The 22,641-nt window shown below is 51.9% G+C and overlaps 13 protein-coding genes and 1 non-coding gene across 14 annotated transcripts, besides 2 other annotated features; 8 read left to right on the top strand and 6 right to left on the bottom strand.

Moving 5' to 3' along the window:
• Positions 1–827: 827 nt before the first annotated feature.
• Positions 828–1,488, top strand: EKO05_0009682 (uncharacterized protein; the record flags this gene model as incomplete). Its single annotated transcript, XM_038942620.1, has 3 exons — positions 828–879; positions 937–1,287; positions 1,337–1,488. The coding sequence occupies 3 exons, from the start codon at positions 828–830 to the stop codon at positions 1,486–1,488; spliced, it is 555 nt and encodes a 184-aa protein (XP_038795063.1).
• A 915-nt stretch (positions 1,489–2,403) lies between these two features.
• Positions 2,404–4,239, top strand: EKO05_0009681 (uncharacterized protein; the record flags this gene model as incomplete). The annotated part of the gene is made up of 5 exons (XM_038942716.1): positions 2,404–2,899; positions 2,947–3,084; positions 3,136–3,237; positions 3,287–3,375; positions 3,421–4,239. 5 exons carry the CDS (start codon positions 2,404–2,406, stop codon positions 4,237–4,239), a joined length of 1,644 nt encoding a protein of 547 aa, XP_038795062.1.
• A 361-nt stretch (positions 4,240–4,600) lies between these two features.
• Positions 4,601–5,689, top strand: EKO05_0009680 (uncharacterized protein; the record flags this gene model as incomplete). Its single annotated transcript, XM_038946913.1, has 1 exon — positions 4,601–5,689. The coding sequence occupies one exon, from the start codon at positions 4,601–4,603 to the stop codon at positions 5,687–5,689; it is 1,089 nt and encodes a 362-aa protein (XP_038795061.1).
• A 1,055-nt stretch (positions 5,690–6,744) lies between these two features.
• EKO05_0009679 (uncharacterized protein) lies at positions 6,745–7,011 on the bottom strand (the record flags this gene model as incomplete). The annotated part of the gene is made up of 1 exon (XM_038946912.1): positions 6,745–7,011. The coding sequence occupies one exon, from the start codon at positions 7,009–7,011 to the stop codon at positions 6,745–6,747; it is 267 nt and encodes an 88-aa protein (XP_038795060.1).
• A 1,132-nt stretch (positions 7,012–8,143) lies between these two features.
• Positions 8,144–9,095, top strand: EKO05_0009678 (Methylglutaconyl-CoA hydratase; the record flags this gene model as incomplete). Its single annotated transcript, XM_038942555.1, has 2 exons — positions 8,144–8,469; positions 8,525–9,095. 2 exons carry the CDS (start codon positions 8,144–8,146, stop codon positions 9,093–9,095), a joined length of 897 nt encoding a protein of 298 aa, XP_038795059.1.
• Positions 9,096–9,384: 289 nt separating this feature from the next.
• Positions 9,385–9,882, bottom strand: EKO05_0009677 (Bis(5'-nucleosyl)-tetraphosphatase (asymmetrical); the record flags this gene model as incomplete). The annotated part of the gene is made up of 3 exons (XM_038942489.1): positions 9,385–9,669; positions 9,716–9,798; positions 9,849–9,882. The coding sequence occupies 3 exons, from the start codon at positions 9,880–9,882 to the stop codon at positions 9,385–9,387; spliced, it is 402 nt and encodes a 133-aa protein (XP_038795058.1).
• A 228-nt stretch (positions 9,883–10,110) lies between these two features.
• Positions 10,111–11,029, bottom strand: EKO05_0009676 (Protein-lysine N-methyltransferase efm5; the record flags this gene model as incomplete). Its single annotated transcript, XM_038942684.1, has 5 exons — positions 10,111–10,167; positions 10,218–10,387; positions 10,438–10,624; positions 10,673–10,952; positions 10,998–11,029. 5 exons carry the CDS (start codon positions 11,027–11,029, stop codon positions 10,111–10,113), a joined length of 726 nt encoding a protein of 241 aa, XP_038795057.1.
• Positions 11,030–11,227: 198 nt separating this feature from the next.
• On the top strand, positions 11,228–12,170 carry EKO05_0009675 (uncharacterized protein; the record flags this gene model as incomplete). Its single annotated transcript, XM_038942694.1, has 3 exons — positions 11,228–11,311; positions 11,365–11,377; positions 11,428–12,170. The coding sequence occupies 3 exons, from the start codon at positions 11,228–11,230 to the stop codon at positions 12,168–12,170; spliced, it is 840 nt and encodes a 279-aa protein (XP_038795056.1).
• Positions 12,171–12,353: 183 nt separating this feature from the next.
• EKO05_17t2 lies at positions 12,354–12,477 on the top strand. Its single transcript has one exon. It is a non-coding gene; the product is annotated as a tRNA-Ser (tRNA).
• Positions 12,478–12,958: 481 nt separating this feature from the next.
• EKO05_0009674 (Ureidoglycolate lyase) lies at positions 12,959–13,921 on the bottom strand (the record flags this gene model as incomplete). Its single annotated transcript, XM_038946911.1, has 1 exon — positions 12,959–13,921. One exon carries the CDS (start codon positions 13,919–13,921, stop codon positions 12,959–12,961), a length of 963 nt encoding a protein of 320 aa, XP_038795055.1.
• Positions 13,922–14,611: 690 nt separating this feature from the next.
• On the top strand, positions 14,612–16,951 carry EKO05_0009673 (uncharacterized protein; the record flags this gene model as incomplete). The annotated part of the gene is made up of 5 exons (XM_038942454.1): positions 14,612–14,636; positions 14,690–14,759; positions 14,814–14,885; positions 14,941–15,358; positions 15,407–16,951. The coding sequence occupies 5 exons, from the start codon at positions 14,612–14,614 to the stop codon at positions 16,949–16,951; spliced, it is 2,130 nt and encodes a 709-aa protein (XP_038795054.1).
• A 294-nt stretch (positions 16,952–17,245) lies between these two features.
• Positions 17,246–18,262, bottom strand: EKO05_0009672 (uncharacterized protein; the record flags this gene model as incomplete). The annotated part of the gene is made up of 1 exon (XM_038946910.1): positions 17,246–18,262. The coding sequence occupies one exon, from the start codon at positions 18,260–18,262 to the stop codon at positions 17,246–17,248; it is 1,017 nt and encodes a 338-aa protein (XP_038795053.1).
• A 301-nt stretch (positions 18,263–18,563) lies between these two features.
• Positions 18,564–18,585: a tandem repeat.
• A 1,426-nt stretch (positions 18,586–20,011) lies between these two features.
• On the top strand, positions 20,012–20,380 carry EKO05_0009671 (uncharacterized protein; the record flags this gene model as incomplete). Its single annotated transcript, XM_038942740.1, has 3 exons — positions 20,012–20,062; positions 20,112–20,199; positions 20,250–20,380. 3 exons carry the CDS (start codon positions 20,012–20,014, stop codon positions 20,378–20,380), a joined length of 270 nt encoding a protein of 89 aa, XP_038795052.1.
• Positions 20,085–20,122: a tandem repeat.
• Positions 20,381–20,792: 412 nt separating the features above from the next.
• On the bottom strand, positions 20,793–22,397 carry EKO05_0009670 (Vacuolar protein sorting-associated protein 4; the record flags this gene model as incomplete). Its single annotated transcript, XM_038942598.1, has 6 exons — positions 20,793–21,014; positions 21,090–21,540; positions 21,586–21,918; positions 21,976–22,147; positions 22,207–22,233; positions 22,289–22,397. The coding sequence occupies 6 exons, from the start codon at positions 22,395–22,397 to the stop codon at positions 20,793–20,795; spliced, it is 1,314 nt and encodes a 437-aa protein (XP_038795051.1).
• Positions 22,398–22,641: the final 244 nt, after the last annotated feature.

Below are 22,641 nucleotides of genomic sequence, written 5' to 3'. Positions count from 1 at the left end.
GCTGTTGGTTTCGAAATCAGGGTTTGCTGTCATCTTTCTCAATCTCTGCAATGTCTATTGAAGCTTTCTTCTTCCCATCTCATGAACGTTATTCTAGAATATGTCCCTAGTAGGCGCGGTTATAATTCTCTGTCTTCAATGTGACTGAGCAGTGCTAGAAGGCCAAACGTTTGCTCTGCGAGTATGTAATACTACTTGTCAACTCGTCAAATCAAGTAAACAACATGAGCTCTTATCCATTCAGACCGTAAATCACAGCCACGTCGGTCGGCGTGCATGCGACTTTACTGTCTATACCGATGACGATGTCCCAGTTACTTCAACCATCTGACTCGGTCAATCCAAATGGCGTATACGAACAAAGAAGTTTGAAGCCATCAGCTCACATGCGGTCTCACCTCGGTCACACTACTTTACCAGAAGCTCTATCAGCAGCACACCAGGCACCCATCGCTTGCTATGTGGACTTGTGGCTTTTAAAGTGAGCCAGTAGTGCTTCTAGAATGATAAATCATCGTACAGACAGGCGGCGGTACATGTTAGTTTGCCAGAGATGTCCTGATTAGTCTTAGGCTTGGAATGTCTTCACGCCTATTGAGCTTTGCCAGACGTCTATGACTTATATCTAGACCTCAGAATCTCGACAGTGTGGATACAAAAATTGAAAGACGCAGTGATACGGATCCTAGTGAGTGCCACAGGGCCATCTCACACTTCGTAGCTTTGAGGTGCTTACTATAAATCCTCAGTATATCTAAAACTCTACACTCCGTACTACTGCAGCCTTTATTCCTAAATTTCAGACGTACAGAACCTGCAAACACGCAATGTTAGACGCATCCAAAGTGGCGCCCTGCCCCAATCACTACACTCATGCTTGTACGTTCGATAATACCCTAACTAACAACAGCAACTAATGTGTCTTTTTTCATCCAGACCATTTTAACGAGCTCAGTCTCGAAACGAGTTCAAACGAGCAACCCTACTTCCGCGCCCTCGTCTTCTTCAACAAGAAGCCCGATGTCACTGCGGCCTTTTTCCACGAGCATTGGAAGAGCGTGCATGCCGATCTGACGCTCCAGACACCCGGCGCCGGGGTGAATCTTATGCGATATGTACAGTTCCACCAAGAGGCGAAGCACGTCAATGACCTGCAGCCGCTACTGGATGACAGTGGAGGATCAATACAGATTATGCCGTACGATGGCTGTGCTGAGTTCCATGCGAAGAGCGCAAAGGAGTTTGTGGTCTTCATGAAGTCTGTGTGGGCGTCCGATCATCTTGTCGGTAGGTGTTGCTTACTTGGGACATATGTGTTGGTATTGACTTTGTGCAGGCTGTGGAAAGCGTTTTGCGGATATGACCCAAGGCTATTATGTTATGGTCGGCTACGACAATCTGATCTATGGGAACGCGATTCCCGAGATAGGAGGTGCTGATGGCATCTTAGCCGAAGATGCTCGCTTTGGTGAGGAGACAAAGACGTAAAGCAGAAGCTTGTTGGCTTGGGGTCTTGGACGAGGATCACATATCTTGGACGTTGCTTTACGAGAGGTACACCTTGCTTTTTGAATCTGGAACTCGAGGTATGTCTGCCTGGGGAGAGCTGTATGTCCAGTCCCGAAGGTAAGCTGAGGCGGCACATTTAAAGCTGACGCAATCAGGAAGGTTCTCGGAGGCGATATATAAGGTACCGAGTTATATGCAACTATGTCTCCGACTCTGCGCATTGCGACAAGAACATCTCTACAGTTCACAGAACTCGTCCGCGGAGACTAGTCTCAAGATAGGAACGACCATCAAGGCCGCTTGTTATGCATTTCACACAATCAATGACCTCGTAGCAACTATATCGCTCAGAGTCTTCAAGATAAGTAATTTTGTGAGTATGTGTTTAACGGCGAGGAAAGTGGAGCCGTTGCGGGGAAGCAACGTCTTCCGAGGTTCTGCTCGCACTACCTTCACAAGTCTTACCGTTCCTGGCGAGGCGTCTCTTGGCTCAATGCCGCACCTCGTACGAACTCCTCCAGGTAGTCTCCACTCGTGTACAACCACATGATGATTTGCTGCATCCTACCGCTATGCAGACGGACTTAGGAATACTTTTTGCTGCCAAACGCGGGAATAGCGTAGCTGTCCTATGAAACTGTGGCTCGCTCAACGTACACCTCTCTTTATGACTAATGCAGACTACTTCTGCATACTCCGGTGTGCAGCAGTTGCCCTTCTTTCCTTCTTCTCACACGTTACTCCATGATCGGGAACGATGTCGTAGTCTGATACGAAAACTACGCCAGGTCTTTGAACGTCACCAAAAGCTCCTTCGACTATCGCTCACCAGCATCCGCGCCAGGTACACGAACCGCATGAGCACTGTCTCAAAGACCATCGTTATCTAACGCAATGGCACGTTCGCTACGAGCCCACCATCCTACAAAAACTGAAATCGTCGACCTTGCGGCTCTGGAGGGTCACGATGCAGACATACCCAGCAACCTAGGCTCAATACACAATGTTCACAGCAACCCTTCCACGCAGCCACACACCCCGCTGTATGAGAAGGATGTTAAGCCGTCGGCTTTCGAAAGGGACATCGAGAAGGGTGCGAGTCCTTCCTCGACCTCGATAGCTGGCGAGCCGAATGAAGGAGTGGAAGAAGACCCTAACGTTATCGACTTCGACGGACCAGATGACCCACAGAACCCCATGAACTGGAAGTTCTGTAAAAAATGGGGGATGGTGTTGTTGATATCTGCGATTACCTTCCTCACGCCACTGGCGAGTTCCATGTTTGCGCCTGGTGTACCAGAAGTCATGCGAGACTTCAACTCAACGAATGACATGCTTCAAGGCTTCATGGTATCAGTCTATGTTCTTGGATTCAGCTTCGGGCCCCTGAGTACGTTGACACCGGAGCTTGAAGCGGATGTACAGCTAAAGTGACAGTCATCGCGCCCTTATCGGAGATGTATGGGCGGCTACCCTTGTATCACTCTTGCAACTTACTCTTCATCATCTTCACCGTTGCGGCTGCCGTTTCTACGAACATGATTATGTTTATAATGTTCAGGTTCTTGATGGGCAGTAGGTCTTTTCTCCACAAAAATGCTGTGTGCGTCATTGACATGTACGCAGCTGTAGGAGGTGCTCCAATGGTGCTTGGGGGTGGTACGATTGCTGACCTGATACCACGTGAACATCGAGGCACAGCCATGGCAGTGTGGATGATGGGGCCAAGTGAATTACAACCGCACATTCAGTATCGTTGCTGGACTGACACTCTTAGCCATTGGACCTTGTATTGGTCCCGTAATTGGGGGCTTTCTTACCGTCGCTAAAGGCTGGCGATGGAACTTTTGGTTCGTCGCTATAGTGGTAGGTCTTGCAAGTTTCCCATCAACCCAGGACTGACTTAAGTAGGCTGGCGCATTCTTTGCCATGTCACTCATTCTGATGAGCGAGACATCCGCACCGATCATTTTAGAACGTAAGACCAAAAAGTTACGAGCGGAGACGGGAAATGAAGTGTTGCGATCCAAGTTCGACAGTGGTCTAACCACTAGGAAGCTATTCATATTTTCCATCGTTCGACCTGCAAAGATGCTCACACGCTCGACTATCTGCTTCGCTATCTCGCTATACGTCGCCATAACGTACACATACCTCTATATCCTCTTCACCACCTTTACTGCAGTCTTCACGAACCAATACCACTGGCATGGCGGCATTACTGGTCTATCGTTTCTCGGTCTAGGCATAGGATCCTTGATAGGCCAATTCGTATATATCCACTACGGCAACCGGACTGTCTCGAAGCACATCGAACGGGGAGATTTCAAGCCAGAACAGCGTTTGCATATCATGTGCGTTGGTGGCTTCTTTCTGCCAATCGGCTTACTCATTTACGGCTGGTCTGCAAACTACAAGACCCACTACATAGTGCCACTCATCGGTACTGGCATTATCGGCTTCGGACTTCTTATGACGTTTATGCCAGCCAACACCTATCTCATCGACGTATTTACAAAGCACGCTGCTAGCGCAATGGCTGCGAACACGGTCCTTCGTAGCTTGATGGCTGCATTGGTCCCATTGAGCAGCCAGAAGATGTACGCTGCCTTGGGCTTGGGATGGGGGAATAGTCTCCTTGCATTCGTCAGTTTAGCGTTGGTGCCTATACCTTTCCTGTTTATCAAGTACGGCGAGAGGATCAGAACAAAAAGCACAGTCAAACTATGAGAGTATCGATAACATTTTTGATGTTGATATCTCTTTCAACGACAATGCCTGGAGACCCTCAGCAGTAGGCAGGCTTGCAATCTAAATAGTTGTAGAGATCCACCGTCTTTTGAGTACTTAAAGGCTAATGGTGCTTCCGCAAATTGACTCTGAGAACTTCCCCGAATTGGTACCCGAGTTTTTCTGCAACGTTATAGATACAAGGGTACCTCGGATGATCGCCTACCCCCACACCCAGCCCCTCTCACTCGAAATCTTGAATATCGACGTCATTCCTCGGTAAAAAGATGTGAAACGTTCCATCTGGGTTTGCCGTAAAGTCCTACAAACACACGCAGCAAAACTACTAGTGGACTTGACGATGGCACAACCCCCCGAATTCAACACGTCCCTGACGTACACCGCTCCGGAATCACTACCACATCTCACACATACTCCACTCCCAACACTTGGGCCTGGCGACCTCCTGATCAAAATTCATGCCGCAGCCATCAACCCCGTAGACATCCAACTCTGGGGCAATCCCCTCATCGGCTATGTTGCTGGACGCAAAGAGAAAGGCGTCGGCCGCGACTACTCGGGCACTATCGTCGCGCTCGGCTCTTCTCTCCAGGACAGCGAGAACTGGAGAGTGGGAGATGCGGTGTTTGGCCTGTGCAGTAGGCCACTGGGCGAAGGCACGTTTTCGCAGTACTTGAAAATCTCACCTGCGACGGAGCCGATAAGCAAGAAACCGACAGCCTGGACCTTTGAAGAGGCCGCCTCCGTGCCGCTTGTTGTGCTCACGGCGTTCTCGTGTTTGGACTGGTTGCCTAGTTCGAGGCAGAGCCCCAATGGAGAGACGCGACGTGTGATTGTGAGCGGTGCGAGTGGCGGTGTGGGAATGTGGTGTGTCCAGCTCGCAAAGAAACTGTACAGATGCCACGTCACTGGGATATGTTCTGGACGGAATGCCGAATTTGTGAGGGGTTTGGGCGCAGATGAGGTCATTGATTACAGTCAGCAGGACGTTGCGAGAACATTGCTCGATGGGAGGCCGGAAGGCAGGAAGGACGATCTGTATGTGGACTGTGTCGGTGGGACAGAGATGTTTGCGCATTGGCATGATATGCTGCATAAGACCGGAGCTTACATCACGATTGTGGGAGATAAAACGAGTCGAACTGCTATGGGCGGACCATTGACATACTTCACGTATCCGTCACAGATCTGGAGGTATGTTTATGGGTATTTTTCTGGGCCAAGGTATGCAAATGTGCTCTTGTATCAGAAGAGCGAACTGTTGGAGCAGGTCGCGGAGCTGGCGGATAAACAAGACGTTGAAGTGGTGGTGCAAGATGTGGTCAAGGGTATATTGAGTGAAGAAGGGCACAAGGAAGCATGGGAGAAGGTTAGGCGATATATGGTGGAGGGAAGGGTACGAGGAAAGATTGTTGTTAGCACTACATAAGTGGCCAGGTTACCAGTACCGTGACTTCTGTACATTTGTGGACTCTTTTTCCATAGAAGAGGCGACATTTTAAGATCCTATTAAAAGAATTGCCAAATGAACAGAACAGAGTGTTCAATGCCTCAAGCAAGATGCCAGAAGCCTCCTCCGGCTATCTGTGGTATGTCTTCGTCTCAAGATAGAACCACCACTCGTCCACTTCATTTGGACACATCGTCAACACGCTCTTTAGGACATCCTTAATGAAAGCTTTAGGCTTGCAGACCATTACGTCCAGCTTGTCAATACTATCAATGATGATGAAAGCGTGCATGCCTGCAAGCATTTGTCGCATGGGTGAACCCTCATGCGTACCTTCATACACGACATCGATCACAGATCCAAAGGGGAGCTTACGCATTCAAACGTGTATTGTAATGAAGTGGTTCATGATGGCATTTCGATATGCAGTATCAGAGCACGGCATCGACATTGGTCTTGTCGCTCACATCGATGATTGCCGTTGGGAGATTGCCGTTGAGAGCCAGTGGATGTAAGCTGCCGTAACGCCTTTGAAGCTCGAAGTTGGGGCCCGTGAGAGCTCGCATAAATTCTCACAAACTTGGGTGTATGCCGGCTCCTACACGTTCTAGAAATAATTGGAGCTCTGACGCAGAACGCTGTCGTGGACCACGGAGAATGTACCCTTGTCAGTCTGGATCCTGGTTCTGGGACCGATGTCTCTATGATCTCTATTAGCTTCCATTTGAGCGGTCAATTCGAGATTGACTTACTTGGTGGTTCATTGGGGGATATTGTTAACGTGTGAGAATGTATGATGGTCGAAAAGTGGCAGAGGCGGTAGCCCAATAGATGACGCAGTTCTGTTCTCTATCCTAGCCCTGCTTATATGGTCGATGTCGGCTGTAACTTCCTTGGAGATGGATTGGCCTGGTAAGATGACATCCCCGGACTTGGCGTTTTGACTTTTATTCACTGTAAGTGGCTCCTCCAAGGCTTCGTCAACAAAAACTGAAGTCGTGCTTTGCTCACTACCAGTCACTCCGACGTTCGTATCATTGTTGATGTTTCATGAACACTTTGCTTGCCGCCAGTGTCGAATCTTCCGTTAAGCTGTCGCCCTCCGATGATTCTAGAACGCCTACTGCATGCGGTGCGACGGGTGTGCCAGCAGGATCGATCGACAGCTTCACCGCACCTAATACGGCTGATTGGTCGATGTACTCGCCAGCCTTTAGGTCGACTGGCTCAGAAATCGATGCTGTATGCTTCCTCTTTTTGTTCTTGCTCTTGCGGTCTTTCATATTCTCCCAGTCCGCCATGCTTGTTGGTTCGATAGGCAAACTTAATTGCTTGGTCGAGTGACCTGGTGGGAGATTGGTGTAGTTTACCAAGGGGACAAGTGATAATAGTTCTGTTGTATATCCAAGAGACAAGGTTTATACAGAAAGCCTGCTCAGGGGTTGTGGATTCATTCCAAAGCTGCAAGCCGGTGGATGTTGGAGGAAAAGCCAATCGGCAGGAGAGTGTAATTTACGGAGACCCTGGACGACTTGGAGAGCGAAACCGTGTTCGATACTGAACTTACGGAACGTTTCTTCTAAGGTGAGCCTGCAGTGCAAAGCTAGTGAAAGGAGCTTGTGAGTAGATGTCCATTTTGCGCAGAAGGTTCTTTTTAGAAGCCTTGACAGAGAAGCTATGGGACCTATCTGTGATTAGGCGGATACTCGTTATCAAACTAAATGCTCAACAAACGCATGGCACACAAAGATGTTAGATTGTGTGGATGACGTCCATGGACATGATGCAATGTGTTCTGTGTTAGATCAGCCACATCCTACTGCGAACAAGCGTTTCTTATTCTTGAAGGTGATTAAGACTGCTGCTCTGTCAAGTACGAACTGTGGGAGACATAAAGTGCGCAACTTGCTGAGTTTGAGGCCGGGACTTGGAGCAAAGTTTTCTAGATGGCATAAGATGCAAATCGTCACCTATGTTGCTGCCGTTCCTCAAAATTTATGTTCAGCAAGCCATATTCGGAGGTATCTATGCGTCAAGTGAATTTAAACCAGGAATCTAATTCGAACCGGGCCGTAGATACGTTGAAGGTAGGAACTACACGATCAGCTTCCTCAGTTCAGAGAGCAAAGCTACCAACACCAAGGCGTGCTACTAGTATACCTCACTTGAGCATTCATCACAAAGGAGGCTACAAGTGGTTAAAGGTGAATCGCAATACGTACGACAGTGTGAGAGTCGTAAAGCGAAGCGGCAGCTATTGGCGGATGAGAGTTGTCATGACAAGGCTGAAACGGCAACCTGCCTCCAGCCTCGGCTACCGGACTAAGGAAGGCTACCAGCGGGTTTGAGCTCAAGCTTCTCCAAATAGCTCTTTACTCCCTCCTCGCCAGCACTCAATTGAACTTGTCTTTCAATATCGTCTACAGCTCCAACATGCCGTTCTTGTTGCGACCGAGCTCAAGGATCCTCGTCCGCCCAATTCAGCGCTGCGCATACTCAAGCGCGCAATCGCCAGTTCTAAACGTTATAAACTATCCCGCGCCCCATTCTGGCAACATTCGAATCCTCTCACTGAACCGACCTGCCGCCCGTAACGCGATTTCAAGACAGTTGCTTTCAGAGCTCAACCAGCAAATCACCAGCATACACAATGAGGGACAGACTGGACCGACAAGAGCACTCATCTTGGCGAGTGAGGTCGACACAAGTTTCTGTGCAGGCGCAGACTTGAAGGAAAGGGCTACCTTCACACAAGAAGAGTGAGCCCAATTGCGACTGCCCATATAAAGCTTTGAAGCTAACGTCAACCTCCAGCACCTCCAACTTCCTCACCTCTCTCCGCGGCACCCTAACCTCGATCCAAAACCTCCCCATCCCCACAATCTCCGCCCTCGCCGCGCCCGCATTCGGTGGTGGCCTCGAGCTGGCGCTAGCAACGCACATGCGCGTGTTCGCATCGACCACAACCGTCGCCCTCCCGGAGACTCGACTCGCCATCATCCCCGGCGCTGGAGGCACATACCGTCTCCCCGCGCTGATCGGTCTCGCACGCGCACGCGACATGATTCTTACAGGGCGGAGAGTCAGCGCGCCCGAAGCATACTTCCTGGGCCTGTGCGACCGGCTGGTGGAGATCACGCCGGAGGAGCAAGGGCAGGAGGGTGCAGCGAGGAAGAAGGTGCTCAACGAAGCTGTGCAACTTGCGATTACGATATGTGAGGGAGGGCCAATTGCGATCAAGGCTGCGCTTGCAGCGGTCGAGGGATGCGCGTTGGGTGAGAAGGCGGAAAATGCGGCGTATGAGTTGGTAGTCAAGACCAAAGATCGAGATGAGGCGCTGGCTGCATTTAGGGAGAAGAGGAAGGCCGTTTTCAAGGGCGAGTAAGCTTGAGAGCATTTTGTTGTTGGCATTCGTAGCACGCGAAAGGCGTGCTGCGTATAGAAATACTGGCGTGCAAGCCTGACCACGCCATTCTCAACGCCATTGCCTTGACTTTCGAACACCTCAAATACAGCAATAGCAAGGCCAGACTCTGAAGCTCTGAAGCTCAGGCTTCGACAAGCTGCAGGAACCATGTATTCAGGAACCTCAAACCCCAGGTTATTTGACCGTCCAAAATAGACTACTCAGATCCACTAAGCTTGAGCCAAGTATCGAGTTAAATATACTGTCTCTACATCTTACTCTTGATCTCCTCCAACAGCTTCTTCAGCTCCGTCTGGTCGCCCTTCTGCGTCGGCCACTCAATGCCCAGCCCCTCCTGGCGATTGGGCTTTGGGATCAAGTGGAAGTGCACATGATCAACCTCTTGATGCGCAATCCGCCCGTTATTCTGCAAGATGTTGTAATCTTCCACGCCCTGCGCAATTGCAATCTTCTTCGTCACCGTGAGGACCTCGGATAGCTGGTCGTCGGGGATGTCGTGCAGCTTGGCGCCGTGGTGCTTGGGGATGATGAGCTGTGGATGTTAGTTGGCTGTGTGTGTGTCGGAGGGAGCTGCGTACAGAGTGTCCTCGACTCAGTGGCCCAATGTCGAGGAATGCGAGCGTCTTCTCGCTCTCGAAGATCTTCAGCGACGGGATCTCTCCTAATCGCGTGTCAGGTACGAGCAAGAAAACAAGGATGACTGGCTCGTACCCTTGATGATCTTACAGAAAATGCAGGCGGCCATTGTGGTGCTCACTTGTGTTAGGTGTGACGTGATGGTGGAGGTTTGGCGCTGCGGACCTGAGCTACCTACGAATGTTGACCCGAGCTTCATCTTGGTGGGGCAAGGCGGGGTAGTATCGTGGACTTCACTTGGCAATTGTGAAATGCTAGCTAGGATCTTGATTTTGATAATATGAGCCGTTCTATGTAGCTTTTCGTTCTGGCCTCCATCACTCTAAGTCTTGTCCTGTCACGAAGACTTCGCCCATTTCCACGCATCGCATTCGAAGTTGGCGTATGTTCTGAACTATGTCCACTGTCAGCGAACATTTGCACCAATGACTGGCAAATGCATACCTCGTTGCTCAAGCCCTTTGCATGCTTGATATCGTAGTCTGTGGTCTTGACACCAGCTTTTCCGTACAGCTTGCCAGTGATGATGCTTTCCATACGCTCTCCTGTGCACGCAATGATTCGCACAGATTCAGGTGTCCACCCCTTAGCTAGCCACCGCACAGTCAATGTTGCTGTTTATTGTCAGTTGACTCCTTTCTTCTCAAATGCTTCATTCTTCTACCTTTTGTCTGGCAATCGTCATTCAAGAACGGTGGGTCCACAATGATGCGGTCGAACGAGCCCTTCAGCTCAGCGGGTAGTTGTATCGCCTTCTCAAGGTCGTAGCGAACGAACTCTTTGAATACTCCAAATCGTTCATCAATTTCGAGTAGCTTGATCTGCGGTCTGCACTTGTACTCTCCAGACGCCTGTACTCGAGTTAGCGTTGTCAAGCAATTCCAAGTCACACAACGCACCATCAAGTTCTTCAGCTGAATGAATGCACTCGGAGCAGAAACCACCGCAATCTTCGTCTCATCGGTGGCGCCATCCAAGAGCTGACGTGCGAGAACCGTAGCAGTCTCGTCGCTGTACCAAAACTGGCTCACATTCCAATCTTCGGTAAACGCGTCCATGGACAGTTTCCCATTAAAATCATCTTCAGCCTGCGCCTTGAGCGTTTCGAACTGCTTTAGCTTGGCATCTCGCTCGGCGTAAAATTCTTTCAGCGCGTCGAGAGCCCCGCCAGAGAGCTGTCTTCGTTGCTTAGCATGCGGAAACGCTCAAGTAGGAACAACGTACGGCATTTCATCGTCAGAGTCGTCGATTGGCATCTTGGGATTGGCAGGATGGTTTTATGTGGTGTTCCTGAAAGGTCATAGTCTACACTTCCGTCATTTGTTGTGGAAGCGCGCTAAGATAAGCGCATGCCTCGGTAAGGATTGCGAGGAGCTGTAAGACAGGATGAGGTGAACATGTCCCCGCGGCTGCGGTGTGTTGTTCGCTTCACGTCGCGCAGATTATATTCGAATATGTCTGATCCTCTGATACCTCTTCCCGACGTGGAGAAGCTCAGTGATCGGGTCATCCGGGTCCTTGGAGGTAACCCTTCAAAGGTGGGCAAACAGCATGCTTGCGATGGAGTGCCGAAGCGCTGACATACGTTCAGTTCACGTTACAAGGTCCGCGATATTCTGTCGCCTTGTCTGCGACCCACTGACGGTGCATGTAGGCACAAACACATACATTGTCGGTACCGGCGCAAAGCGGTTGTTGATAGACACTGGCGAAGGCAAGGAGCAGTGGATACAGTCGCTCAAGTCAACGCTTGCAAAGCAAAACATAACAATCGACAAGGCGCTCTTGTCGCACTGGCACCACGACCACATCCAGGGCGTACCTGATCTACTCGAACATTTCCCAGATACGAAAGTATACAAAAACGACTCAGACGGCGAATGGCTCGACATAGCCGACGGGCAGGTGTTCGAAACCGAGGGCGCAACGCTCCGGGCCTTCCACTGTCCTGGCCACACCACGGATCACATGGCCTTCGTACTGGAAGAAGAGGATGCAATGTTTACAGCCGACAATGTGCTCGGTCAAGGCACGGCTGTATTCGAAGACCTCGCGACGTACATGAAGAGCTTAGATAGCATGTCCAAGCAGTTCAAGGGTCGCGCATACCCTGGTCACGGGCCAGTTATTGGCGACGGTCCGGCAAAGATCAGTGAGTACATCAAGCACAGAAAACAACGCGAGCAGCAAGTGCTCGATGTGCTTGCACAGGACAAGGCGGACGGGTGGACATCGATGGACATTGTGAAAATCATCTACAAGGACTATCCGCAGAGCCTGTGGGAGCCAGCTGAAAAAGGTATTCTCCAGATTCTGAACAAGCTGAAGGGGGAAGGAAAGGTAGTGCATGATGAGAAGAAGAGGACTTGGTCGTTGAGTGAGAAGTCTAGTCTTTAGCCAGCCAATGAAGCACGAAGCGCCCATGTCGCCACTTCAGTCCTCAAACCGATGTGCCCCGCATTTGGCTACGTAGTTTGAGATAGCTTCCGTGTGCTTTGCTCGTACATCACGCAGTATATTATTATCAATCTGAGCTAATGTTATGATCTATGGAACCATGACGCCCTTGTACGTCACAAAGACAATGTGCCAGAGTGGTTAATGGGTTAGACTTGAATTGTTTTGCATCCAGTCTTGGATTCAACACGCTACATTCAGTCATCTAATGACTTCGGTCGCGCAGGTTCGAACCCTGTAGGTGTTATTCGGTCCCGTTTCGCGTTCGCCTATCTGACAATCACCAGGTCATTGTCGTAACCACACAAGTTTTTGTTTTTGTCTTGTCCATTGTTTAGGTCCATGACTCACAATCGTAATTTTTACCCAGAAAGTGGCATAGCGGAATAGAAGTTGTATACATTCTCGGCACGTTCGTAGTCACACCGTCGCTGTCTTTGAGTTGAACTTAGCTAGGCCCACTGGACGTGTACATCAAACGCCAAAGTGGCCCATTCTCGTTTGTTCTCGTTTCTTGTATCGTGACAATAACAAGCTCATCAAACTCCCAATTATCTACTCATTGGCTGGTCCCTCGAATAGATAGACATAATATTGGTGAGCTCTTCGTATGCTTCCAACAACTGCCCGGAACTTATGACTGACCTGCATGTTCCCTTAACAAAGATCGAGACCGAAAGATGCTATACCAAATATTCCTTTCTGCAAAGGATTTCACATATTCAGAATTACAACTTCGCTTTCACCGACCCAACGCCAGCCTTAACCTGCACCTTGCCCGCGCTATCAGTATCTACCATGACCACAACACCTTCCTGTGCAAGCTTGCCTGACTGCAAAGCCACCTCCTGACAGTCCTCGACCCCAACATCGTTCGCAAATTGCACGACAACGAAATCGACAGGTCGATCTCCAATGACAATCATGGGCGCGTGCCACGTTCCTGCCCCATAGGTCACAGCTTGACTGCCTGTAGCTACGAAAGCACGGAGATTCTTGAGGTCCGGCAGCCCAGGGCCTTTGGGACGCGCGGAAGGATGCAGCTTCTCGAATTGCGAGGGTGGCGGGATGGCTTCGGTAGAGTACGGTGCTGGTCGCGCTCTCGCAAAGATGTCTCTGAAACTCTTCTTTCTTTCAGTTACGGGTGTTGGATAGGGGGGTGGTCGGCCAATGTGTCGTTTTGATGCGCTGGCAGGTAGTGTTGGTGCGACAATGACCAGGTATTGCGTATGTTTGTCTTGCTGCGAAAGACCGATTGGAATGAAGGTTTGCGTGGTGAAGGGATGTCGTTCGAGGATTGTCACGTCCAGCAATTGCCTCTTGTAGTCTCCGTTTCCATCCTCGTCTTCGTCCAGGTCAAGGTCGCCCCATGAGCTGGGCATGCTTTCACCGGGCTCATTGCCCCTAAGGTTCCGCGGCGAGCACACGAACATGTTCATAACAGCTTTCGCAGGCTTCTTAGACGGTGCTAGGTTGTAGAGGTTCGACATGTGTGTGACATGCAGGTACTTTGTCGCCGAACCTTGGTTGGCCTGGACATGTTTGGGGGGCGGTACGCGTTGGGGTATCGGTAGTTTGGAGCTTGGAGATGTTGCGGGGTTCTCAATCACGGTGCCAAACTGCGAGAAGGCAGTGGGTGTGAGAAGCTCCATGGGGATCCGTATGGACGGACACGGCATAGAGGTAGGCATGTTGGCAGTGCTGTGGAAGCTCACATGGGCGGTGAAGGGAAACAGCGAAGCACACGATGGGGCTGGGGAAGCTGGAGCTCGGAAGCTTGTGATGGCATCAGCGGCAGCGGCAGCGGCCGACACGCTAAGATAGCGATAGCGGGCTGGGGTTTGAACATTTGGACCGATTAGCTATGTCATGTTGATAGTGAGATGTCCATTGTGGTTGTTGCCGTGTTCTGCACTTGCAAGATGCTCGAGCAGGACCAGAAGCGTTCACGCTCTGATGCAGTCCGTGGTGCGTGACTAGTGGCTTCACATGCGTGAGTTACGAAGTAGAGTACCACAGAAAGAGCGGAAGATCACGACGGGCCGACGCCCTTAGCGCGACAGCCTCGTGCGTGTCGAATTGTTTGCATTCACACTCGATGACTGTCACGAACATCTCGCCAGACCTCCGCTGCGACGTCGACAAGCCCCACGCCCCTTTGCCGCTGCGTGGTCGTCCCCCCAAGTCTGCCCCTGGCCGTACGAAGTAATCTAGCAAGCCTCCGACATACGTCACTCGCGCACACGCGGACGTGTCTCAGTCTTTCTTCCTTAGCCTTTCTCACCGCCAACGCAACCCCCTCGCTGCAAAGCCAGACTCGCGACCACCAGTACCTTGCCCGCCCACCATCTCTGTACCGTCTACTGTGACTTTGACTAGTCATGGCGGCTCCCACACAGTTGGCTTGTATGTTGTTGCGCCATTGACAGATGCGGAGCCACGCTAATGCGCGTTGCCAGATCGCACCTCCAAGGGCATCGGGGTCTTCAACGCGGCCCCCGCATACGAGGCTCTCCCAGGCTTCACACCGTGAGTCCATTGAGGCTGCCTTTGCGCCTGACACTGTGCTGACCGATGCATCAGGCCTGAAGGCAACCTTCGCTGTAAATGTTACTCGCCTGACAGCAGGTACTTCGCCTGGGCCTCGCCCGAACAGTAAGCCTCCGACCTCACCCCAAACAGAACACCCCCACTGACACAACCGCGACAGGGTTTCGGTCATCGACGCCTCGAACGGCAGCCTTATCTCCACCGTCCCCGCAGTCAACGTCTTCCAGATCGGCTTCTCGCCATTGGGCACCTACATCATAACATGGCAGCTGCCTTCGAAGGATGAAGACGGCAACGCCAAGAAGAACCTTAAGGTCTGGAAGACTCTGCCCGACGAGTCCGAGCGCACCGAGCGCACAGTGGTTGGCGAATACGTCCAGAAGTCTCAGACTGGCTGGAATCTGCAATACTCCCCCGACGAGAAGTTCTGCGCACGCACTGTCACCAACGAGGTGCAGTTCTTCCAGTCCGAGGATCTCCGCAACCCCTGGAACAAGCTGCGCGAGGAGGGAGTGACAGACTTTGCCCTGTCGCCCGGAAAGAACCATTCAGTTGCAGTCTTCGTTCCGGAGCGCAAGGTACGTTCGAATTCGGCAGACAAGGAGACACACTAACAAGAAACATAGGGTATGCCCGCCGCAGTCAAGGTCTTCCAGGTCCCTCAATTCAACTCGCCTGTGTCGCAAAAGACTTTCTTCAAGAGCGACAAGGTCCAGCTGAAGTGGAACGATCTGGGTACGAGCGTGATCGTATTGGCTCAGACCGACGTCGACAAGACCAACAAGAGCTACTATGGCGAGACGAACATGTACATCCTTAGCGCTAACGGCTCCTTTGACTCCCGCATCCAGCTTGACAAGGAGGGTCCGATCCACGACGTTTCATGGTCGCCAAACTCGAAAGAGTTTGGTGTCGTGTACGGTTACATGCCGGCGAAGACCACCATCTTCAATGCTCGTGCTGTTGCTCAACACAGCTTCGATCTGGGCCCAAGGAACACCATCAGTTTCTCACCGCATGGTCGCTTCGTGTATGTTGCCGGTTTCGGCAACCTGGCTGGAGATATGGACATCTACGATCTCGAGAGAAACTACCACAAGGTCACGACCATCAAGGCCGCCAACTGCACCTACTGCGAGTGGAGCCCCGATGGCAGACACATTCTTACAGCGACTACCAGCCCGCGTCTTCGTGTCGACAACGGCATTCGCATTTACCATGTCACTGGACCTCTCATGTACAACCAGGATCTGACTGAGTTGTACCACGTTACTTGGCGCCCGCAATCGCCTCAACAGCACTCGTTGGATAACGTGCTGACTGCACCTGCACCTCACCCATCAGCGGCTGCATTCACAAGCACCCAGAAGACCCCCTCGAAGCCTGCTGGTGCTTACCGCCCCCCTGGTGCGAGAGGAACTGCCACTCCCCTCCTCTTCAAGCGCGAAGACGAGGGTGGTGCAGCTTACACCAACACTGGAGTGTCTTCGACCAATGTTGGGTTCCAGAACGGCTTCGGCAGAGGCGGCCGCCGTCCGGTGCCTGGTGCCGAGCCTGCTGCAAATCTGCCACCTGGTGCCGCTCCTGGAGGCGGTGTCAGCCTCTCTGGTACTGGAGAAGGGGAAGAGCTGTCCAAGGCAGCCCAGAAGAACAAGAAGAAGCGTGAAGCGAAGAAGGCTCGCGAGGCTGCCGACAAGGCCGCCGGTCTGACTGCCGACGCGCCCACTGGACCAGCTGGCCGAAGCCCTGAACGTCGTGAGAACCGTGATGGCCGTCAGCGCAGCCACAGTAAGAATGGAGGCTACGGGAACGGCAGGAGTCCTAGTCAGCAGCGTGCTTACGGCAACAGCCCTGATCGCCGTGCTCGACCTCAAGATGGCCAGCAGCGCCAGAGCTATGGCCAGCAGCAGCAGCGTAGTCAGGATGCTCGAGCTCCTCCTCCAGTCCAGACCACGAACGCCCCTGCTCCCGATCTTACCGTCACTAGCCCTGGCGACGGTGGCAACCCTCAGGACAAGAAGATTCGTGGCCTGCTAAAGAAAGTTCGCGCCATTGACGAGCTCAAGATGAGGCAAGCCGGCGGCGAGAAGCTCGAGGATACTCAGATTAAGAAGATTGGTACCGAAGAATCCATCCGCAAGGAGCTCAGTGCGCTTGGATTCCAAGGTTAGCACCTCTTGGGGCTGAAACCTGACTGGGCTACTATTGAAAGCACCTACATGAAATCAAGGGGGTCTTTAGGTTAAGCTTTAGGCACGTCACAGTGCTTTGTGTAGTCCTTGTCGGTATGGATACCTCGCATCACCATGTTGCGCTGCCCAATGGCAAAGTATCACGACTTTTGACGTTGTGATCTGAGTGGATGGTAGATTGGATGTAGGACGAAAGTAGACGGTAGACAGTAGTGGTGACTACCAACAAAAGCACAAAATCATTCTTCGTTACATCATTCAACTATCACTTCTTCAGTTTCGATATGAGTACTTGTTCAGATCTGAGGCAACATCTCTGACTGCATCCTTTGCCTCGCCACTCCAAGCCGTCATTTGCAACCATCCGTGTGTCAAGCCATCATAGTGTCGCCAGACGATCTCGTTCCCGGCTTTCTTGTACTTGTGCGCATACTCAACACCCACATCCCTCAGCGGATCGAACCCAGAAGTGTAGATACTAGCTGGACACTGCCCCTTCAAGTACTCAACCTCTTGCATACCAGGTGAAACATACTTGTGACTTGGCGGGGTGCCTCTTGGTAGATAGTGGTCCGCAAACGAGAATATACCGTTGCATTCCAGGTAGTAGCCTGAGTTGTTCTCGACGGCGGCTGGAGTGTCGAATGGAAGACGTGCCTCGGGGTAGAGCAGGAGCAGAGAGTTCAGCGGCTTCTTGTTCTCGTCGCGACGGCGCATCGAGATGGCTGCTGTCATGTTGCCGCCTGCTGAGTCGCCGCCGCCAGAGACACGATCCGGGTGCACACCGCGCTCCTTACCGCCTGACGACTGCAGCCAGTCGATGACGGCGGAGTATTCGTCAAGTTGCGTTGGGAACTTGTGCTCGGGCGCAAGACGGTAGTCGATGCCGTAGACCTGGACGCCGCTCTCTTCCGCTAGGAATCTCAGGCCATTTTCGAACTCGTCGACGCTGCCGACTGTGTAGCCGCCGCCGTGGAAGTAGATCAGAGCGCCGGCTTCGCCGTTCTTCCTCTTCTCTTCGCCGCTCCTGGGATACAGGACTCGGACTGGGATGGTACCGTGTGGACCTCGGACGGCAGTAAACTCTACCTCGCCAATTGGATGTTGCTTGTCTTTGGGGATGCTGTGGAAACCGAAGACCTCGAGATGCTTGCGTCGCTCGCCATGGAAGTCCTCATCGCCGCCAAGGTGGAGCAACGATTGATCTTTGAGAAACTGGTCAATTGAGGATACAAGTTTGGTGCGTGTTCCTGTGGTAGGGATCTCAGAGCCTTTGTTGGTGTTCGACATTCGAATGATTGATCGTTGGAAGGATGAGCTGTATACTGAAGAGATAGATTGTTTGGCGGATCATCCGCTACTTGACCTTTAATACTGTTGACGAAGTAATTGAACGTCCCTGGACGTCATATCCGAACCGTTCCGACATATGACGAGCTGTTATAAATCGTTTGAATTTGTCGCCGAGTCGTAACAGCGTTACGGCATCGGCGGGTAAGCTACGTTACTCGGGCGTCAAGATCCATTGCATGACCGCATTGGAGATGGCAGAATCGCCAATAGGCTTCCGGGAATACGCTGTAGAGATATCGTGTTGTGTTTGTGTGTGTGTGGAGGGGGGAGGTAAAAATCATGCAATGTCTACAAGATGCTGTTGGTGCTCTTGCAGAAGCAGCAATAGCTCCAGTCGTGATGGGTGGAGAGGGTGACGAAGGTGAAAAGTCACCAGCAGAGACACGGACAGACCTAGTTGGCCAACAAAGAGGGCTTCTTCCGTACGTTCACCTCGAAATCGTGCTTCTCTTCACCCATGTGATGACCACAGCCATTCCGCACTCAGAGGCGGTTCCTAGCAGCTTGCAACGCCCCCCTCATACCTCATCCCCATCCTCGCGAAATGGTTCTTGAAACGACGCCCTTCATAGCTGCAGCAACCGAGAGCTCCTTGGCATCTGCAACTCTTTCGCCAGTTTAAGCCTCGCCCACATTATCTTCTGAGCACATCAATGGCGAAGACGGAGGCGATATCTTCGATGAGGAGGAGCAGAAAGCGGCAATAGCTGCATGAGCAGCTACCGACAGCGAACTCTTCAGCATGAAGTTGAGCAGTGATGCCATCCTCAGGCTTGAATTCAAAGTTGTTCCCGACTTGTCACCCAGAAGCCCACTCATGCGCTGCCTGCGCGATGCCATACCATACAGGAGCAGCTGCATCGCTACTCCCAAAGCTTCGCATACTGACGGTGAGCGAGTCACCGATGGTATAGCCGTCCACAGACGTAGACATGGATGAACTCTGACACCAGGTTGTCGACGGAGAGACGAGGGTCGCCGCTGCGAATATCTCACGGGTTTCTAAAGACTGCGCGCTCAGATAGATCTAGCTGTTCCCGCAACATGAGAGCTAAGTAGAGGCTTCTGGAGGACACCAATAATACTTTGATGAGCTGTGACGTCATTACACGTGGGGCAGCTTCCCACATGCAGGGGCCCGTCGAGCTTGCATGTGCATCAACTTTCGACATTTGTCTTTGCACATCGCAAGTGGCCAAGTCTTGAAGGCTCTGAGAGGCTGGTGTTTGTGTAGAACTTGGTCGCGTGAGTTGGAGTGACGCAAAACTGACACAGTGATGCTCAGCAGCAAACAGGTCTCGAACGTGGAGCTTCGGACATCACTTGCTGGATTCAACAACCCCTGTCATATTGAATCGCAATGGCAAACAAGCAAGAAGATCCCACCACTTGCGTCGCTTCTGGTGTCGCAACGTCCGTCATGCGATGGGTGACGTATTGTTGCGTTCCTGCTCACGAGCCAGCTCTGGAAGTCGCGACTGGATGATCGTCAGATTTTGTGAACCTGGCACCTGCCAACGGCTATCACAAGAAGACATGGCCCTGTTGATGACGTAGCTGCGTCTCTTTTGTCTGCGCCTGGAGCATATATAGAGCCTCTCTGAGCCCAGGAAGAAACTCTCATCATCAAACCTCCACATCTAACTACCAAACATTCAAACTCCGGCACCACCAACAACAATAAACATGTCCGAGGCACTCCGCAAAGATTTCCACACCAAGGCCGGGGAGAAGCTGGTTCGTACTTCCACGCGCTCGTTCACAACTCACCACTAACAACCCTCAGACCCCCGACTCCTCCAAGTCCACCCTCGACAAGACCAAGGAGTCCCTCACTGGCACCGGCGACAAGATCGCTCGCGAGTCGCAGCCTGGTACGTCCACTGTAACTAGTCGCCGTCAGGCACTCTACTGACAGCATCAGACTCCGAGAAGACCACTGCCCAGTCCCTAGGCGACAAGGTCGGCCGCACAAAGGACAACAATGTGCACGGCTCCACCCATGAGTCCATTGGCGACAAGGTCAAGGGTGTGTTCGGCGCTGGCAAGCACTAAGTGCGATCTGAGAAGATACTGATATGATACCCGGGTGTCGAGGTGGAAGGACGGTCTTTACTGTCGGCCTATGACCCTATGTACGAGAATGCTTTACAATACCTTGCCTGAGGGCTACGAATGAATATTAGTAAACTACCTCCTCATCCTCACTTCGTTATGTGCTGTATTGTTTTCGGCAGCGCTGCAGTGACAGCAAAACCTTCCGAGATTGACTGCAAGACGTGCGGGAAACTGATATCGTCATGCTTTCATAGAATGCTCTTGTCCTTCGGACTCATTCCTTCAAAACGCCATACCACCAATCCATTCGCTCAATCGGTATAGAACAGACAGGGAACATCATCTGCCTTCGTATAAACAAAATCTTTCTGTCTCCCTGCAGCATGCGTCTCTCGTCCTCGTTCACTGTCTACGCGCCCTCACTGCCAAACTCCTTGGTCCAATCGGCGTTCTTGGACAAGTCTTCACCGCTGACCGTCGGTCTGCTCCCCTTGATCGCCTTGACGAAATCGCGCACACGCAGTGGCGGTTCGAGAAGCTCGTCGCCGTCCAACTCGGTCCAGGACTTTTCTTGTGCTTGGGAGTCGCCGGGTGAGCAGGGCGTCCATTTTATTTGACCGTCGACTTCGACCTGTGGAATGTTAGCAGGCGAAATAGTGGAGGGAAAACAAGAAAAACACAAGGGGGGAGGGACTTGGTGACTTACTGGCTTGTAATGTGTAGCTGTTTGGATGAGTCGGACGGGCTGCATCAACGCATCTTGCACCGCGATGCTTATATCTGAGCCGGAGTACCCCTCACTCAAGTCTGCAAGTTGCCTGTAGTCTGCCTGGCTGAGTTCACACGGTGTATTTCCGACAGCCAGTTCGAACATCTTCATTCGTGCTGGTGTGTCGGGTAAGCTGATGTGTACGCGCCGTTGGAATCGTCGTCGAATGGCCGAGTCGAGTTGCCAGGGGATGTTTGTCGCGCCTAGAATGAGAACGCCTTTAGAGTCTTTGCCTACACCGTCCATTTGTACGAGAAGCTCGGTCTTGATACGTCGTGAGGCTTCGGATTCGCCTTCGCCGCGAGGGCCGCAGAGGGCGTCGATCTCGTCGATGAAAATGATGGAGGGCTTGTTCTCGCGGGCCATGCCGAAGAGCTGCTTGACCAACCTGCGGAAAATTAGCAGAAAGCGTTTAGTGGCAAGAGTGGCTTACCGTTCTGATTCTCCCATCCACTTGCTGACCAGGTCGGAACTTGAAACACTGAAGAACGTGCTGTTCGCTTCTGTTGCGACTGCTTTTGCGAGATAACTCTTACCCGTACCGGGCGGCCCGTATAGTAAGATACCCTTCCATGGTTGTCGCTTGCCAGTAAAGAGATGCGGGAACTTGATGGGCAGAATGACAGCCTCTTTCAACGCCTCCTTGGCTCCCTCTAGACCTGCGACATCTTCCCATCGGATATTGGGCTTCTCTGTCAGGATCGCTCCCGCGAGCGCACCGCGGAGCTTCTTCGAATCGGCGTCTTGTTCACCATCTTCGTCATCCCTATACATTTTGTTAGCTTCACTGTCCAGTTTCATGGCCTCTCTTATGTTCACGTACTTGCCACCCTTCCCACTGCCTCCAGCCGACTTGCCATTTGCGCCCATGGCAGATGGTTTCTTGCGATTTGAGGCGTCGTTCTGGTTCAGGTGTTGCTTGAGTTTTTCGGCGCGCTCCATGTACTCAGCAACCTTGCCTCGGATCATGTCCTTTGACTTCTGGTTCTTCTCCCCTGCTCGTTGTCAGTGTGCGGCCTTGGACGTGACCACACCCGGGCTGGTTGCAACATACATTTCAGGGCAAGCATGAACAGCTCAACTGCGTAATATCAGCTGATATCCCATCCCCGTCCGATGGTCTGGCTGCTACTCACGCGCACTGTAGTACTGCTGATACGCCGCCTCATAATCGCCTGCAGTGTCCGTCTCGATAGCTTTCTTGACCTGCTCAATGGCACGGCCCAGGAAGTCTGCCTGGCTCATCTTTGCGATTGTTTAAGGCTAGTGGCCGCAGCTTCTTTCAGAGGGTCGGTGTTCGTGAAAGCGCGCCGCGTCGGCAGTCGAGTGCAAGATGCTGATGTGACGGCGCGGGGCAACGGTTGTTTGGCGCAGCGTTGTTTGTTTGCTTCCCAGGCAGCTCACCAGAACCGTGTCTTGGCAGATACTTGAAGAGTGAAAAGTCTAGCAGCCAGCAGGGCGAGCTTTGTTGCAGTGCAGTGAAGCATGG

This window comes from Ascochyta rabiei, chromosome 17, assembly GCF_004011695.2.
Source record: "Ascochyta rabiei chromosome 17, complete sequence".
Lineage (NCBI taxonomy): Eukaryota > Fungi > Ascomycota > Dothideomycetes > Pleosporales > Didymellaceae > Ascochyta > Ascochyta rabiei.
This window is presented reverse-complemented; position numbering and strand designations above follow the sequence as displayed.